Source organism: Apiospora marii (genome assembly GCF_038362585.1).
Source record: "Apiospora marii strain CBS 49790 chromosome Unknown utg000011l_segment0_segment0, whole genome shotgun sequence".
Taxonomy (NCBI): domain Eukaryota; kingdom Fungi; phylum Ascomycota; class Sordariomycetes; order Amphisphaeriales; family Apiosporaceae; genus Apiospora; species Apiospora marii.
In genome coordinates this window covers 1,022,117-1,035,750 of record NW_027117382.1, presented here as the reverse complement: position 1 = coordinate 1,035,750, position 13,634 = coordinate 1,022,117, and the positions used below count along the sequence as shown (strand labels likewise).

The 13,634-nt window shown below is 52.3% G+C and overlaps 4 protein-coding genes across 4 annotated transcripts; 3 read left to right on the top strand and 1 right to left on the bottom strand.

The window, feature by feature from the left end:
* Positions 1-106: 106 nt before the first annotated feature.
* Positions 107-697, top strand: PG985_013383 (uncharacterized protein; the record flags this gene model as incomplete). Its single annotated transcript, XM_066833149.1, has 2 exons — positions 107-439; positions 509-697. The coding sequence occupies 2 exons, from the start codon at positions 107-109 to the stop codon at positions 695-697; spliced, it is 522 nt and encodes a 173-aa protein (XP_066677889.1).
* A 584-nt stretch (positions 698-1,281) lies between these two features.
* Positions 1,282-3,220, bottom strand: PG985_013382 (vacuolar protein-like protein 8; the record flags this gene model as incomplete). Its single annotated transcript, XM_066833148.1, has 6 exons — positions 1,282-1,616; positions 1,668-2,420; positions 2,487-2,732; positions 2,792-2,905; positions 2,963-3,083; positions 3,143-3,220. The coding sequence occupies 6 exons, from the start codon at positions 3,218-3,220 to the stop codon at positions 1,282-1,284; spliced, it is 1,647 nt and encodes a 548-aa protein (XP_066677888.1).
* Positions 3,221-6,221: 3,001 nt separating this feature from the next.
* Positions 6,222-7,707, top strand: PG985_013381 (5'-AMP-activated protein kinase subunit gamma; the record flags this gene model as incomplete). The annotated part of the gene is made up of 4 exons (XM_066833147.1): positions 6,222-6,440; positions 6,626-6,749; positions 6,823-6,972; positions 7,043-7,707. 4 exons carry the CDS (start codon positions 6,222-6,224, stop codon positions 7,705-7,707), a joined length of 1,158 nt encoding a protein of 385 aa, XP_066677887.1.
* Positions 7,708-8,401: 694 nt separating this feature from the next.
* Positions 8,402-12,904, top strand: PG985_013380 (uncharacterized protein; the record flags this gene model as incomplete). Its single annotated transcript, XM_066833146.1, has 4 exons — positions 8,402-8,779; positions 8,834-8,878; positions 8,928-9,249; positions 9,309-12,904. 4 exons carry the CDS (start codon positions 8,402-8,404, stop codon positions 12,902-12,904), a joined length of 4,341 nt encoding a protein of 1,446 aa, XP_066677886.1.
* Positions 12,905-13,634: the final 730 nt, after the last annotated feature.

The following is a 13,634-nucleotide window of genomic DNA, read 5'->3' as shown; positions in this document are numbered from 1 at the left end:
TCCTCTCAAATGTTCAAGAAAGCGACTCCACACCCCAACTAATCAACCTCCGCCAAGCTCAACCACCAGAAAAACGCCACCCCCCAAACAGAGTGAATTCCCACCAATGGGCCGCTGGGCAAGCTACTTCGCCGGCCACCCCTTCCGCATCTTCGTCCACTGCGGCCAGACCCTGGCTCTGGCGCACTACCTCTTCAACCACCAGTACAGCTTCGGCTGGGGCTACGGCCCCTCGATGCTGCCGACATTCCTGGTCGACGGCGACATCATCATCTTCGACAAGCACCACCGCCGGGGCCGCGACGTCCGCGTCGGCGACTGCGTCAGCTACCACATCCCCGTCTCCCCCGGCGAGGACGGCGTGAAGCGGGTCATCGGCATGCCGGGCGACTACGTCCTGATGAACAGCCCCGGCGCCACCAGCGACCGGATGCTCCAGGTCAGTGCCGGTCTTGTGTGTACGGGGTTACTAATGTACAGTATCTTATGCTGACTTGACACATGCTAGGTGCCAAAGGGCCACTGCTATCTTGTGGGGGACAACTTGCCGTGGTCGAGAGACTCGAGAGATTTTGGACCTGTGCCCCTGGCTCTTATCAAAGGCAAAGCTATCGCTAAGGGTCAAATGGTCGGCTGGAACCCTTGGAAATGGTTTGAGCTGCTCCCAAATGGCTTGACAACAGAAGACTCGTCTTGAACCTAGCTGGGCCTCTTCTCCACAATGTGCTACTGTATATATATACGACCAACATTTATATGGTACTATATTGGTGATCACTTCAGAATCGCAATGGGCCAAATTTGTGATGTGCAGAATGGATATCTCTTCAGGCGCAAACTAGGTAACTACACGTAAAGGCTCTCGCTCTCAAACCTCCCATAAATATCTCCATAGCCCCAATCTCGATGGCGAATTGACGTACACTGCTGAACGAAACAAGTTTTTTTTATAGGACTGTGCCACCGGAATGGCAGTACAAAAGAAACCATGCCGAGCTGGGGAAGTGCCCGGCGCAAGTACTGAATAGCACACCAATTCCACAAAATACGCCGTCCCCTTCCTGAACGACGGCCAGTGGGGATATGCACCCGAATATAGAAACAAGGTAGAATCAACAACAAGAAGACCCTGATGAATGCCGCTGTATATAATGTACGCCTCAAACGCCTGGCCAAAACCCAATGCCCACGCGGATGCTGAAGCCCAGAAGGGCGCCCAAGAGGCTTGGAAATGGGTAGTAAAAAGGGGCCAGTCAACGACTTGCCCGTTCAAGTCGACTTTCAGCCCTCAATGTGTGCTTTCGACATGCTTTGGCCCAATAATTCCAGGCATCGTTGGGCAAGGTTGACAACCTCGCCTTCGTCATCGTCGTCAACAGCGTCGGCCTCCGATTCGATCTGTCGCTCGGCAATTTGCTTGATCATATCGACAATTTCGTCCGACTTTCCGATTTGGCCAATCAACGTCTTGTCCTCCGACTCGAGAAGCTGGAGAAGCGTCCAGATGGCGATGTGTTGGAATGTGGCATCTCCGCTGGCCAAGAATCGACTGAGGTAACCATGAATACCGCCGTTGGGTTCTGCCCAGTCCTGGATGAAGATGGAGTAGTCGCCAACTAGTCGAGTTAGTTTTGCATCACGCACACAGTGTGTAACAAGAGACGTACCTTTGGATGACAGATTACCCAGAGCAGCAGCGCTGTTGCCCTGCACCTCAATGCTTGGCGAGTGCGTCAATGGAATGAGCACGTCGAAAACTCCGAGATTCAAGAGGTGCGTCTTGAGATCGTCAGACAGAGCCAGCACAGCAATCGCCGCCGTCATCTCCGACTGCACAGTGACAGGGACATCCAAAACCAGCTGCTTGCATTTTTGAACCGCGCCAGCTTCCAGAACGAGGGCCTTGTTGCGGTCAGAGCTTGCCGCGAGATTGCGAAGTGTTGATATAGCATGACACTGGATCTCCTCGTTGTCTGTCGATCCCAAAAGATCCACCAAAGGCTTCAAGAAGCCTGCTTCTATGATGGGCGACTCGTTCATCGGGTGGATCGATATGTTTCGTATACAAGCAACCGCCGACAAGATAAGCGGCAGATAAGATGACTGCAAAAGTCGGAGAAGAGGGTTTAATCCTTGGGCCCGGACAATATCCAGCTGGTACTTTTCGTCTGACGCCAGATTCCGCAGTGCCAAAGCAGCCTGGCACTGAACCTTGGGGGATGACGAGTCCATCAAATTCACGAGAGATTGGACAAGCTTGGTCTCGGACTGCGCCAGCTTGCGGCGGTTGTTGGAGTCAACCGCGATATTACTGAGAGCGGTTGTACAGTAATACTGGACATCAACGTCGGGAGACGAGAGGAGCTGCACGAGCACGGGTATGGCACCGGCGCTCACTAGCTGCTGCCGATTTTCATCTACTGAAGGTTAGCAACGGCAACTTCTGGTAAGACAGGGGGTTGCAGTGGGTGCAGAGGATATCTAACCAGAGTGCGTCATGTTCAGAAGGGCGCCTGTCGCATTCCGTTGCACTCTCATGTCTCGGGACTTGGCCAGGCGTGTGAGAGGGCCCAGCGCACCCGATCGCGCAATTTTTGCCTTGTTGTCTTCATGCGTAGCGAGGTTGGTGATGCAACCGACAGCATTGCATTGGACCTCCACATTGGGAGATAGCATTTGGCGGATGAGAGGGGTCAGTCCACCAAGCTGAACAATCAGGACCTTATTCTCAGCTGCGAAAGATGGTCAGATAACCTCGTCATATCATCGTTACTTCCAACTTGTGACATACTATTGACGGCTAGGTTCCCCAGGGCCGCACTCGCTGCTCGTTGAACCTCTATGTCGGGGCTCTGCAGGAGGAAGAGAATGGGCTCCAGTGTATCCCGGTCGACTTCTCGAACATCTAAGGCATACGGTTAGCTTCGGTAGACATATTTCGGGGTATGGCAGCTCGATGTACCTCGCTCCGTGATCTCAGCGAATGTTAAGCTGGCGCTGCGCTGCAAGTCTATGTTGTCGGAGAAGACGAGGGTGCTCAAAGCTCGGAGAGGTTCGCCTGAGAAGAAATCGGTCTCGCCGCGCTAGGTATGAGGTTTTAGTATCAACACGGAACCATCGTATCGGTATGCGATGCACATACGTTCTCGAGATATTGGAGCAGATCTGCAACTGCCTCACGTTCGGCTTCCTGAAGTAAAGGCTCCTGTAGATAGAGCATTGTTAGCCGGGCTGTTGTATCGACTCGCCGATGCGGTGACTGCTCTCTGAGCTCTGGTCCCTCTCCCCCCAGGAAGCAAGGGAACGGCGGGTTTGGGTAAATAGCTCACATAAAGCTGATCGCCTCTGCGGCCTCCGCAGCATGAGCTGCACGCAGCCCCCATTTTGTTGCTATCGTGATGAGCAGTAGCCGGTTGTGAAGTCCGGAGGTTTAAGCAGAAGGATGACTGTGTTTTGGCCGCTGTTGGGGGGCCCGCCTAAAGGCCCAAGCGGTCACTGAGGACGGCAGGCAGGGACGGACGCTGGTCGGGGCCTGTGGTCGCTCGGCGACAGTCAGAAGATGCTTGGCTAGGCGGTAGACGGATTCTTTCCCCTTTCCCAAAGCTCCCGCCAATGCTGTGTGCGGGTGTTGATGGGTGGTGGTGGTGTGGTGGTGAGGACGAGATAAATGAGGGACGCAGGACTCGGCGTGGTTGCTTTGGCGGTTAAAGGTCAGGTATTGATAAAACAAACAAGCGCGCGTGCCTTCCCAGCGTTGTCAGTGCTGGGATGGGATGGGATGGGATGGGGGGGCGCCAGTGACCAGTCGGGGACCACGACCAATTCCAGATCGAGGTGGAAGCTGCCCAGCTGCTTTTCCCGTTGCTAACTCAACCACTAACACTGGCCGCATAGGGAAGTTAGTGGGTAGGTGGGCACTCTACAGCTGGCTCAGTGGGTCCTTGCTGCTTCGAGTAAGATGTAGCATAGCTCGGGACCCTCTGCATACGTGCTGTAATTTTGGGGGTCAAGCTCGACGATAATCGTGCGTTTTCGCCTGCTACAAGGTTGTATGGCTTATCTGCTTAAGATTGGCATTGACTAGCATCAACCCAGCGTCAATGGGATAACAACAGGTTGGGCGCAAATCCTAGGCAAGCACATTCATGTGAGCATCTGTAGCTATGGTTACAGTCTTGGAGATCCAAAACGGAGCGGGCGCAAAAACTTTTCCCTCTCCCCTCTCCATCCGCGTACATGAACCGACGCCTCTCTGCAGCAAGCGACGAAGATCAATGATCGGGTTGCAGACCGCACTCTTTGTCTGGGGGTGGGTGACGCAACTCGCCCAGCCATTGAACGACGCGATCTGCAGCGAATGTACCAGTCCACGCTTGTACGTCCTTAGCAGAAATATGTCTGTAGAGATATACCCTACCGACGTACAACGGTCCCTTCCTGCATACATCATAGGTGCTTAAGCCTTAAAGCCCGCCCAGGCGGGTTAAGGTAATGTAGTGATGCTACATGGCGTTTGATCTTGAATCAGACTTAGGTAATGTTTAAAGGTTCGCGACGTGCCTGTCAACATCCATCTGTATGCATACTCAATCAGAGTTACATATGTATCCAACATGAATATCATTACCAATGTGATGTTCAAGCTCGGCTTGAGACATACACCTGCATGTGGCAGGGTAGATTACGAACATGTTCTATCCGGTGCAGCAAACATTCTAAACCTGAGCCGCATCTTCTAGTGTGTGAAGCAAGCGCTCCCTGTCTGAAAGATATGACCAAGCGGTGTAAAGTCATGTATACTTGTGATAAGTCCATCGACACGACCCAACGCCTTGACTAACCCCCATCCCCTTATTTTAAGGAGCATCCCGGCTACCTATCTATGTTCCCATGGCCATGCTCGTCGGTGTCTACCTCATTCCCAATATGACGGGTGTCAACCCTTTTTTCCCCTTTGCCTACCGCACCCTCCTACTCTGGCAACTACGAATGCGACTTCACACCACTTTCTACGTCAGATGACCGAACTTGTTAGTACCTATTGAGAAGTTTGCGCGACCATGTTCTCACCGAAAGGACGAGCATGATACTGCGGTGCGTGCAAAACGGGTAACCAGATAGGACCCTTTGGCTACCAGGTATTTATTGCACGCGCAGTGCGACAGCGACGACAAGGCAAACATACAACCCATGGAGCATGCGCCGTGGTGGTTAATGCCCATCAACACGTGTTCCACTGGTCGGTACAACAACCATTTACATCACCACTAGGGGGCTGCCTCGGGGACTGGGTAGATTCTCTTTCTGATGTTCTAGCACTCGTTGTGATAAGTCCCTATCATAGATGAACGCGGTCGTCAAATCCTAATTTAGAACACTACGGGCTCTGGCCGCATTTGCAGCAGCCGGCCGATACGAGCCAATGCAGTATAAGCAATACCTGGTAGTGATCGACATCGGCACAGCCCAAGCCCGTTACTCGAGGAGGGCTGGAGGGATCTCAAGCTTCTTCGATGGTTGTATCTCGAGTACAGTACAGAAGCCACTAGGGAGTCGCGATTCAAATTGTTCTGCCGCTATATGCAAGTTCCCACGGGCGACTTGTTGTCATAAAGTTGGCCGTGAGTGATAATATAAATCATGAGCTGGTTCGCGTATAGTTCGCGCACTATGTATCGCATGGAGCTTGGAGCTTGGTGATTCTCGGCCGGCTGGTCAAGTTGTCTTCCACTCAGCAACCAGGACAGCGTATACATGTGTACATAATCCATATACTTGTCGTATGAAAAGCATTGCGATTGAAGCGCGGTCTAAAAATGTCGGATACAGGCGGAGACGAGGATAATACTTATGAGATGGAAGTATGCGGCGGCATGGGGAGAGCAGGTAGCTGTCCATAGGAATGGGTAGGGGCCCCAGCAAATAAGCCCCTCCTAGCCCCCCGGCCGGCCCATTGCTCCAATGTTCAGGTCTTATCAAATCAAGCGCAACCAAGCCCACCAAGATCGGCGTTGGGAAGAAACGACCTCTCTTCGCAACATTCGCCCGTCTCAAGAACTCTCTTAATCGTACTCTAGTCGACGTTAAAATCAAGAGCGACAGGGCAAGTCAAAAGCAGGCTGCTTCTCCGACACCATTTCGCCGGTTTACCAAGCCACAATCCTCCCTTTCGACCACTCCCGGACACTACCCAAGCAGCTAGAGTCGGGTGTCAGCCAGCCATGGATGAGGTCACGGCTACAAAGGCGGCTGCCGATGGGCAAGAGCATGACCCCGCCATGCCGAGTCAAAGTTTACGGCGCCCTTCAGCTGGTCACGAGTTCCAGCTTCCCTTCCGCGTTGTCCAGCCCAGCAGTTATCTCAGACCCAAATCCCAAAAGACCGTCACGTTCGAACCGGCACCAATGAGTCCCATCGATGAGGAACAGCTGCAGGGCCTGGTAAGCTCGCATTCGCATAATCCCCTTCTGTGCCTGTTTTTCCCCTGCCAGCTATCGCGTCGCGGTTGTCAGCGTGGCTAGAGACGCTTCGAAGACCCTGACTAGCCGATGCCATGGCTTGAGGTTACTTTGTCTTGTAACACCGTAGAAGTCGGCATATGCTAACATCGACTGTCGTGGTCTAGCAAGGCGTGCGCGACTTCCTTCGGATACGGACTAGCTACGATGTCCTCCCCCTCTCGTTCCGCTTGATCGTTTTAGACAATGATCTGCTGATCCGGAAGAGTCTGAGCATCCTGATTCAGAACAGTATGCTTTACCGCCAGATGCGAAAGACAAGATCGGTGTGGGAGCAACCCGATTGCTGACTGGACGTTTACAGATATCGTGTCCGCGCCCCTTTGGGATTCGCATAATGGGCGTTTTGCTGGACTTCTCACCAGCACGGATTTCATCAACGTGATCCAGTACTACAACCAGTTTCCGGAACAGATCGATAATGTCGAGAAGTTTCGGCTTAGTAGCCTCCGAGGTACGGTCCGACCTTACACAGCAAGGCGCAGGAGATGTCATGGAAAGCTAACATCCAGCTCCTTGTGCAGATATCGAGAAAGCGATCAACGTCCAGACGCTCGAGACGGTCTCGGTTCACCCTGGGCGCCCACTATACGAGGCTTGCAGTCGCATGCTAAGGAGTCGGGCAAGACGCATACCATTAGTCGACGTGGATGATGAAACCGGACGCGAAACGGTGGTCAGCGTGATAACGCAGTACCGCATCCTGAAGTTTATTGCGGTCAACACCGAGCAACACACCTCGCTGATGAAGAAGACGATTCGGGAAATCAACCTGGGAACCTACACGGACCTTGCAACGTGCAAAATGACAGACTCGGTGCTCGATGTAATCAACTCGATGGTGGTTCGGAACATCTCTGCTGTGCCGGTTATCGACAAGAACAATGTAGTGCTGAACGTCTTCGAGGCAGTCGATGTCATTCCGTGTATCAAGGGGGGCGCATACGAGGAACTCAAATCGACGGTTGGGGAAGCTCTTGCGCAACGGCCTGAGGATTTCCCTGGCATCTACACATGCCAAGAGGACGATCGGCTGGACTCCATCTTCCAAACAGTACGCCAGTCTCGCGTGCATAGGCTGGTAGTCATTGACGACGATTGGCATCTGAAAGGCATCTTGTCCCTTTCCGATATCCTGAAGTACGTCTTGTTCTACGGCGAGGAGGGAGAGTATTTCCCACACACATAGTTGCCGAGGTTCGGGCTATGCTACGACTGTCATGTTTTATCGAGAGGGAAATGGGTAGGCTGGGAGGCATTGCAATGGCGTAAGGCGTGTTCCGATGAGAAAGGGAAATACCAGGATCTCAGTTGGGAATTCATCTGCTTTCTGATAGAAATTCGGGTTTCCTTTGCGATGTTCTTGTCGCCTTTCAGACAGAGGGGCGAGTGACTCTTGGTCCCTTCGAGCAGTATAGAATGTGAAGACCACCCTCGGATTTAATAGTCAATAATAACTCAATTTGTACACGTCTACCTTGGCGTGGTGCGGTAATTTAATGTATCCATGCCTGGGACCTGTCTTCATGTTACACCAATATCCGAGAAGCTAATGGGTTTCTTTCAACCTGGCTCTCATTCTTTGCAACTTTGCTGCTACTTCTTTACAACACGGATACAGGCACGGATATGTGGCAATGGAGTTCGCACTGTTATCTGATCGATTTGGTGCATCTACTTGCAACGGAAGGCACGAATGGCAGATGGGGGTGAAAGACAAGATTCGGTCTGCAACTTGACGGAAGGAGCAAAACCACAATTTCTTTGACGAACCCTTCACTATCACTTGAGACAAGATTTTGGTCCTCTGTTTGCATGTTGATTCTCCCTATTTCTTGACTTTCTGGCCACGAAGTTTGACCTAATTAATTCCCTTCTATTCCATGCCCCCCTTCTTTGGAAACGCTCAAATGCAGCCTTACAAACATGATACAGAGCCATCTTCTTTGAGGGGCAAGGGGAAGGCCAAGGCCATCTCGACTATGGGTGAGCCCGCACCGCTACAGCTGCCTTCGTTTCCCAAGCAGACCGTGCCGTCACGTCCGCGCATTTCGCGTAATACTTTTTCTCGACCGCAGGATCCGTTGGAGGGATCCCAGACGGCCGGCAACTTCAGTACATCTCATGATCGGGACCAAGCTGCTTATCGAAGCAGCACGACCTGGACCTCTTCAAGCGGGGATTTTGACTTCAACTCGGAAGACGAAGAGGTTGAGGATCGAAGTTTCTTTGTAGGCGAGTACAACAAACTAGCAAAGAAGGTATGTTGACGACTTTACGAAAATTCTTTGCGAGTTGGACTAAATCGCAGTTAGCATGGCATACGATCGATCGTGCCCGGAGACTTCCCTTCAGTTTCTGTAAGTCGCTAGGCCTTTACCACGCCGACATTAGCTGAATCATAGCCAGGAACACCAAGAGCCTCCGTCCAAATCTCTCCCAGAAAGGAAGAACAACTGGATTTCTCGAGTTTTGCGGCAAACCTCGAACGGCCAAACGAATCCAGACTCAACGAAACCAACCGAGCGTCTTCAACACCGCCGCAGTATCAGTGATATCGCGCTGAACTTCGTCTATAATCAAAGAAAGGCTTCGTTGACGCATGAGGACCTACGCGGCTTGGTTCGACTATGTGGGAAAAGCACCCTCTATTTACCTGTCGAATATGCGCCTGACTTATTGACCCTCCCGACTTGCTTTCGTGCGACGGCACATTATCTCATCCAGCACGGTTTGTGGCTTTCAAGCCCCCTTAGAGTGCAGACAAGATACTGACAAAGTCTCCTACAGCAAGTAGTCAAGGCATCTTTCGAATTCCGGGATCGGTGCGGATCGTCAACGCCCTCTACGACTACTATATTGCAGACGAAAGGAATGAAGATATTGCCACGACTACTAGGTGCCCGAACTTGCCCACACACCTCAACTGTAGCGTCCATGATGTTGCTTCTACATTCAAGCGTTTCTTGTCTGGCCTCCCAGGCGGTATTTTGGGGTCCCTGGGCCTCTTCGATGCATTGGTCGCCATACACACTCAGTTACACGCAGACCCGGAATCGACGGAAACGAAAGGGTGCAAGTTACGAGCCAGACTTATCGCGCTTGCAATTGGGACAGTCAAGTCGAGGTACAGACGGGAACTGATATGTGCTGTGTTCGGCATACTTTGCCTCGTCGGTCGCGCGGCAGAACTTGCCCCCAGAGAAGACGCCAAGGGTAGACCGCTACCGACATTTGATCTGATGGGCTATAATGCACTGGCAATCATATTTGGCCCTCTACTTGTTGGGGACTTGATCAATTCCTACAGCATGAAAGTCGCCGATCCCGCAGCCGGGTTGGTGCTTTTGCCCGTTTCGCCTCCCAAATCGAAAAAGCAGAAGCGGACCAGAGTCCCAAAGGACCAAATGCCGTCCATGCCGACTATTGATCGCATACATGTCGCAAATGATATAACGGAGATGCTCATTGTCCACTGGAGACAAGTGGTGCGTCACCTGAGGAGTATGAGTGCGCTGCATCCTCCCAATGCAGACCCTCTATACTCTGGCGCAAGGGCGAGGAGGAATCTGCTCAACTCCTCTGCATCCGAGACTTTCTCTATGCGGAGACCCCCTGACTGGAGTTCTCATAAGTCTTCCACTCAATTTAGACCAAGGTCCAATGCGTCGATTGCCGCCAGCCCTACACCGTCGTCGAGTAAGTCCCCAGCTTCTCATGGGTCACTGACACTGACCCCAATAGAGGTCGGCCCCTCAAGATCTCGTATGAGTTCAGTTGCTCCGATGGAGCCGCTGTCGGTCAGGCGACAACGTGTACAGACATCGAGCTCTGCTGCACCACACAGACTGCCGCGGGGCCAGTCTCTCAACGCTCTCTCGCCCACTGTCGAGGAAAGCCCCATAGCAAACCATCATTTCGACGACCTCGAGTTTGACCCTATCGCCTCATCCACTCCTAAGTCTTATAGAAGCAAAACCCACAATAGCTTGATGAACGATGAGTTCGCTAGCAGCAATGAAGCATTGAAGATGCAGTCTCGCAGTTTCCTTAGGGATTCGGCATCCGGCGCGTCAGCCTCGGGCTCAGCCATGCCCGGCTTCAGTGTACAACAACCGGAAGCTATCAAAGAAACTGGCCCTGATGCAGAAGGGCAAAATTTCTACGAAAATCCTCGTGGGCTAGATGCAAGCAAATATTCTGGTTCTCCAGCTACGCTCTACGAAACATTTGCAAAGCAGAGGGCGACCAGTACAACTTTTCAGCAGGAATCAGCCTCTGGCAGTGGTCTGAGAGCCCAATCTCGGGCTACCTCCGCTGGGAAAACCCCTCTGAAGTACGAACGTCTTCCGTCCGTGAAGAAGGCCCTTCCACCTCTGCCATCAAGCCCAATAGAGGGTCAGGTACTCGCGTCAGAACAGCAACTTCATACAGATCAAAAGATGGAGCCCAAGGTTGTCGATAATCTGGCTAATACGATGCACGATCCCAATACAATTCAACCTATAGCATCAGAGAGTGAAGAGATTTCACCATTCTCGGGGGCAGAAACATTTCCCAGTTTCCATCCGTCGGTTGTGGAAAATGCCAAGAGCCCCCCAGAGCAAATGCTAGTTCCTGCGCAAACGACGAAGAACGAGACCGACCCAGTTCCTGAGAAGAAAACGGCTTCAGATAAGTCTAGTCCGTGGTCTTTGCGATATATCTTGGGTAGAAAGTCTCCTTCAGCTGGCCAGGCTGATAAATTTGCCGAACGGCTCATTGATGCCCCCACTACAAAATCAAGCCCTATATCGCGCTGGAAGGAGCTCGTCAGGAACAGTCCTACATCACCCTTAGCGGCGTTGAGGGAGAGAAGATTGTTTCGCGCCTCTGGCCACGAATCACCCCAACGAAGTGCCGAGTCCAACGAGACCGTTGAGAAGAAGCCTGCCACGCCAGAATGGAAACGAAAACTTCTCTCCAGGAAGCAGGAAGACCAGAAGAAACCAGCCACTCTTTCGCCTGACAAGAGACTTGTGTTCGAGAAGCCTCCCCAATCGAGCCCGAGAAGACCAAACGTATCACCAGCCAAAGTCAATTCTGGTTCGCCAATTAAGGCGGGACCGAAATCGATCAATCGTCCACTCTCACAGAGGTCGACTTCGCGTCCTGTTGGAGGTGCAGTAAAAGCAATGACAGCTTTGTTTGACAACGTTTCTAATAATTCACCAGACGGCCCCTTGGCTGGTAGATCTCGCAGTGACCTCAGGAGCTCTGCTAGTTTCGCCTCTGGACACATCAAGACACAATCACCTGCCAAGTCTACTAAGTCAGCCGTGGTTCCATCTCATGCCGTACCACAGACTCCCAGCAAGAAGCACAGCGATGATTCTGGTGGTACCGGTATCACTTCTGGCAGTATCTGCCGCACTTCTGTCGGGCGCAGAAAGCAGACAACAACGGGCTCGAGTGTCCAAAATACGCCCTCCACGTTCCCCAAGGTCTCTCTCAGGCCTACCGGGTTCATATTTTCCGCCGCAAGGAATGAGCCAAAGATTCCACCCTCTAAGGCGCCTTCTCGAGACCGAGAATTAAGCCGTCCACCCTCGCTCGGAACCATGATTCCACCTCGTGAGGAGCCGCCCGTAGCGCAGCACCTGAATCTTGCACGGCCACCTTCTGCATCCTCTTCCCATAGTCACATAGGTGCTCGGCCTCCTGGAGATGATGCCTCAATTACACAAGGTAGCCCGCTGCCGGCTTCTGGGGAAAGTTCACGACCCAAAAATGGGAATGGGTTGTTGCACGAGCAGATACGCCGCCTGCAGAGGCAGTTGGAGTCGAAGAGTGAAGAAGTCCTGCAACTGAAACGCCAGCTCGAAACAAGAGAGAATTTGGATATCGGTACACTGAGCGAGAAGCTGCGGGAGGCCAAACGGGACTGCGCGATGTGGCGTGACCGAGCTGAGGCCGCCGAGAAGAGGATTGCCGTTTTTGAAAAGTTCGCAGCCAAAGCACGAGCACTGAGAGGCGGCAACACTTCTGCTGCCAATCAAGAGAGAAAGGAGGGTATAGACGAGGAAGGGCTTGGTCTGGGTAGTGTCAAGCTTACAAGACAGAGCACCCCATTGGCCACCCTAAGAAGCGAGTCGGAGGCAACAGCACATACAGAAGACCAGGAGACTTTCAACGACAGGCTTCGAAGAAGTATGCGGCAGGGTACAGGGCCTGTAGGAGACGGCGCGATGAGCTCACCTTCGGATGAAGAGCCGATGATAGATCTCGGCCTCAAGAGCATGCCCCAGAGCACAGAGTACCTGCCCCTGACCTGGCGTGGTGATGCCATGTGGGCGGCGGTTCGGGAACTACTTGATATGCAGGATCAGATGGATTGTGGTTCGTAGTTATGTTTTGTATGTCTCTAAAGGCCGAACTAATAGGTAATGGCACATCTCGCTACCAGGCGAGGTGACACAGTTGAACTATGTTTTATGCAGCGAAAGGAGAGGGAGCAAGCAGCTTGGCGTATTTGATAGTCCTCGTTTAGATGTTCGCGTAGCATGATTCCTTATCTTTAGTTCAACTCGAGGTGTTTACGAGGAAAGTGGCGAGTTCTCGTTTGTCCAAGGCCTCTACGCCAAGTGTATGGTTTCTGAGAAGTTGGCTCTGCAGGCTATGCTGGCAGAGATCCCCTTTTCCTGGCCAGCAAAGGTGGTGGGAACAGCCTACGTATCATTTCTCCATATACTCACAAGAGCGAAGTCGTCCAGTCGCAGCGCTCGCTTTGGCATCGTACGGAACAGATACCGAAAAGCCTCACGATAGCTCATCAAGTAAGTGCCTGCTCGAATGAAGCAAAGACAGCGTTCTCGGATGCGCATCTTTATAGCGTAGTGGTGTTTGCTGGCACTATATCGCCAACCTCGAGAGATTCGTCAACCACCTTTTGTAAGAGGGTCGATATAAATACGTACCCGAGCCTCACTAGGGATCACGTAACTACACGTTGAAGTCTTCCATTGCATGGGTTGGTGCTGATCGTTTGGACGTAGTAGAAGAGCCTTCACTTCCTGGCACATAAGCTGCAACATCGACAAGACGCAGAAGTCAGCTCCAGTAGTTGGTAGGCTTCTG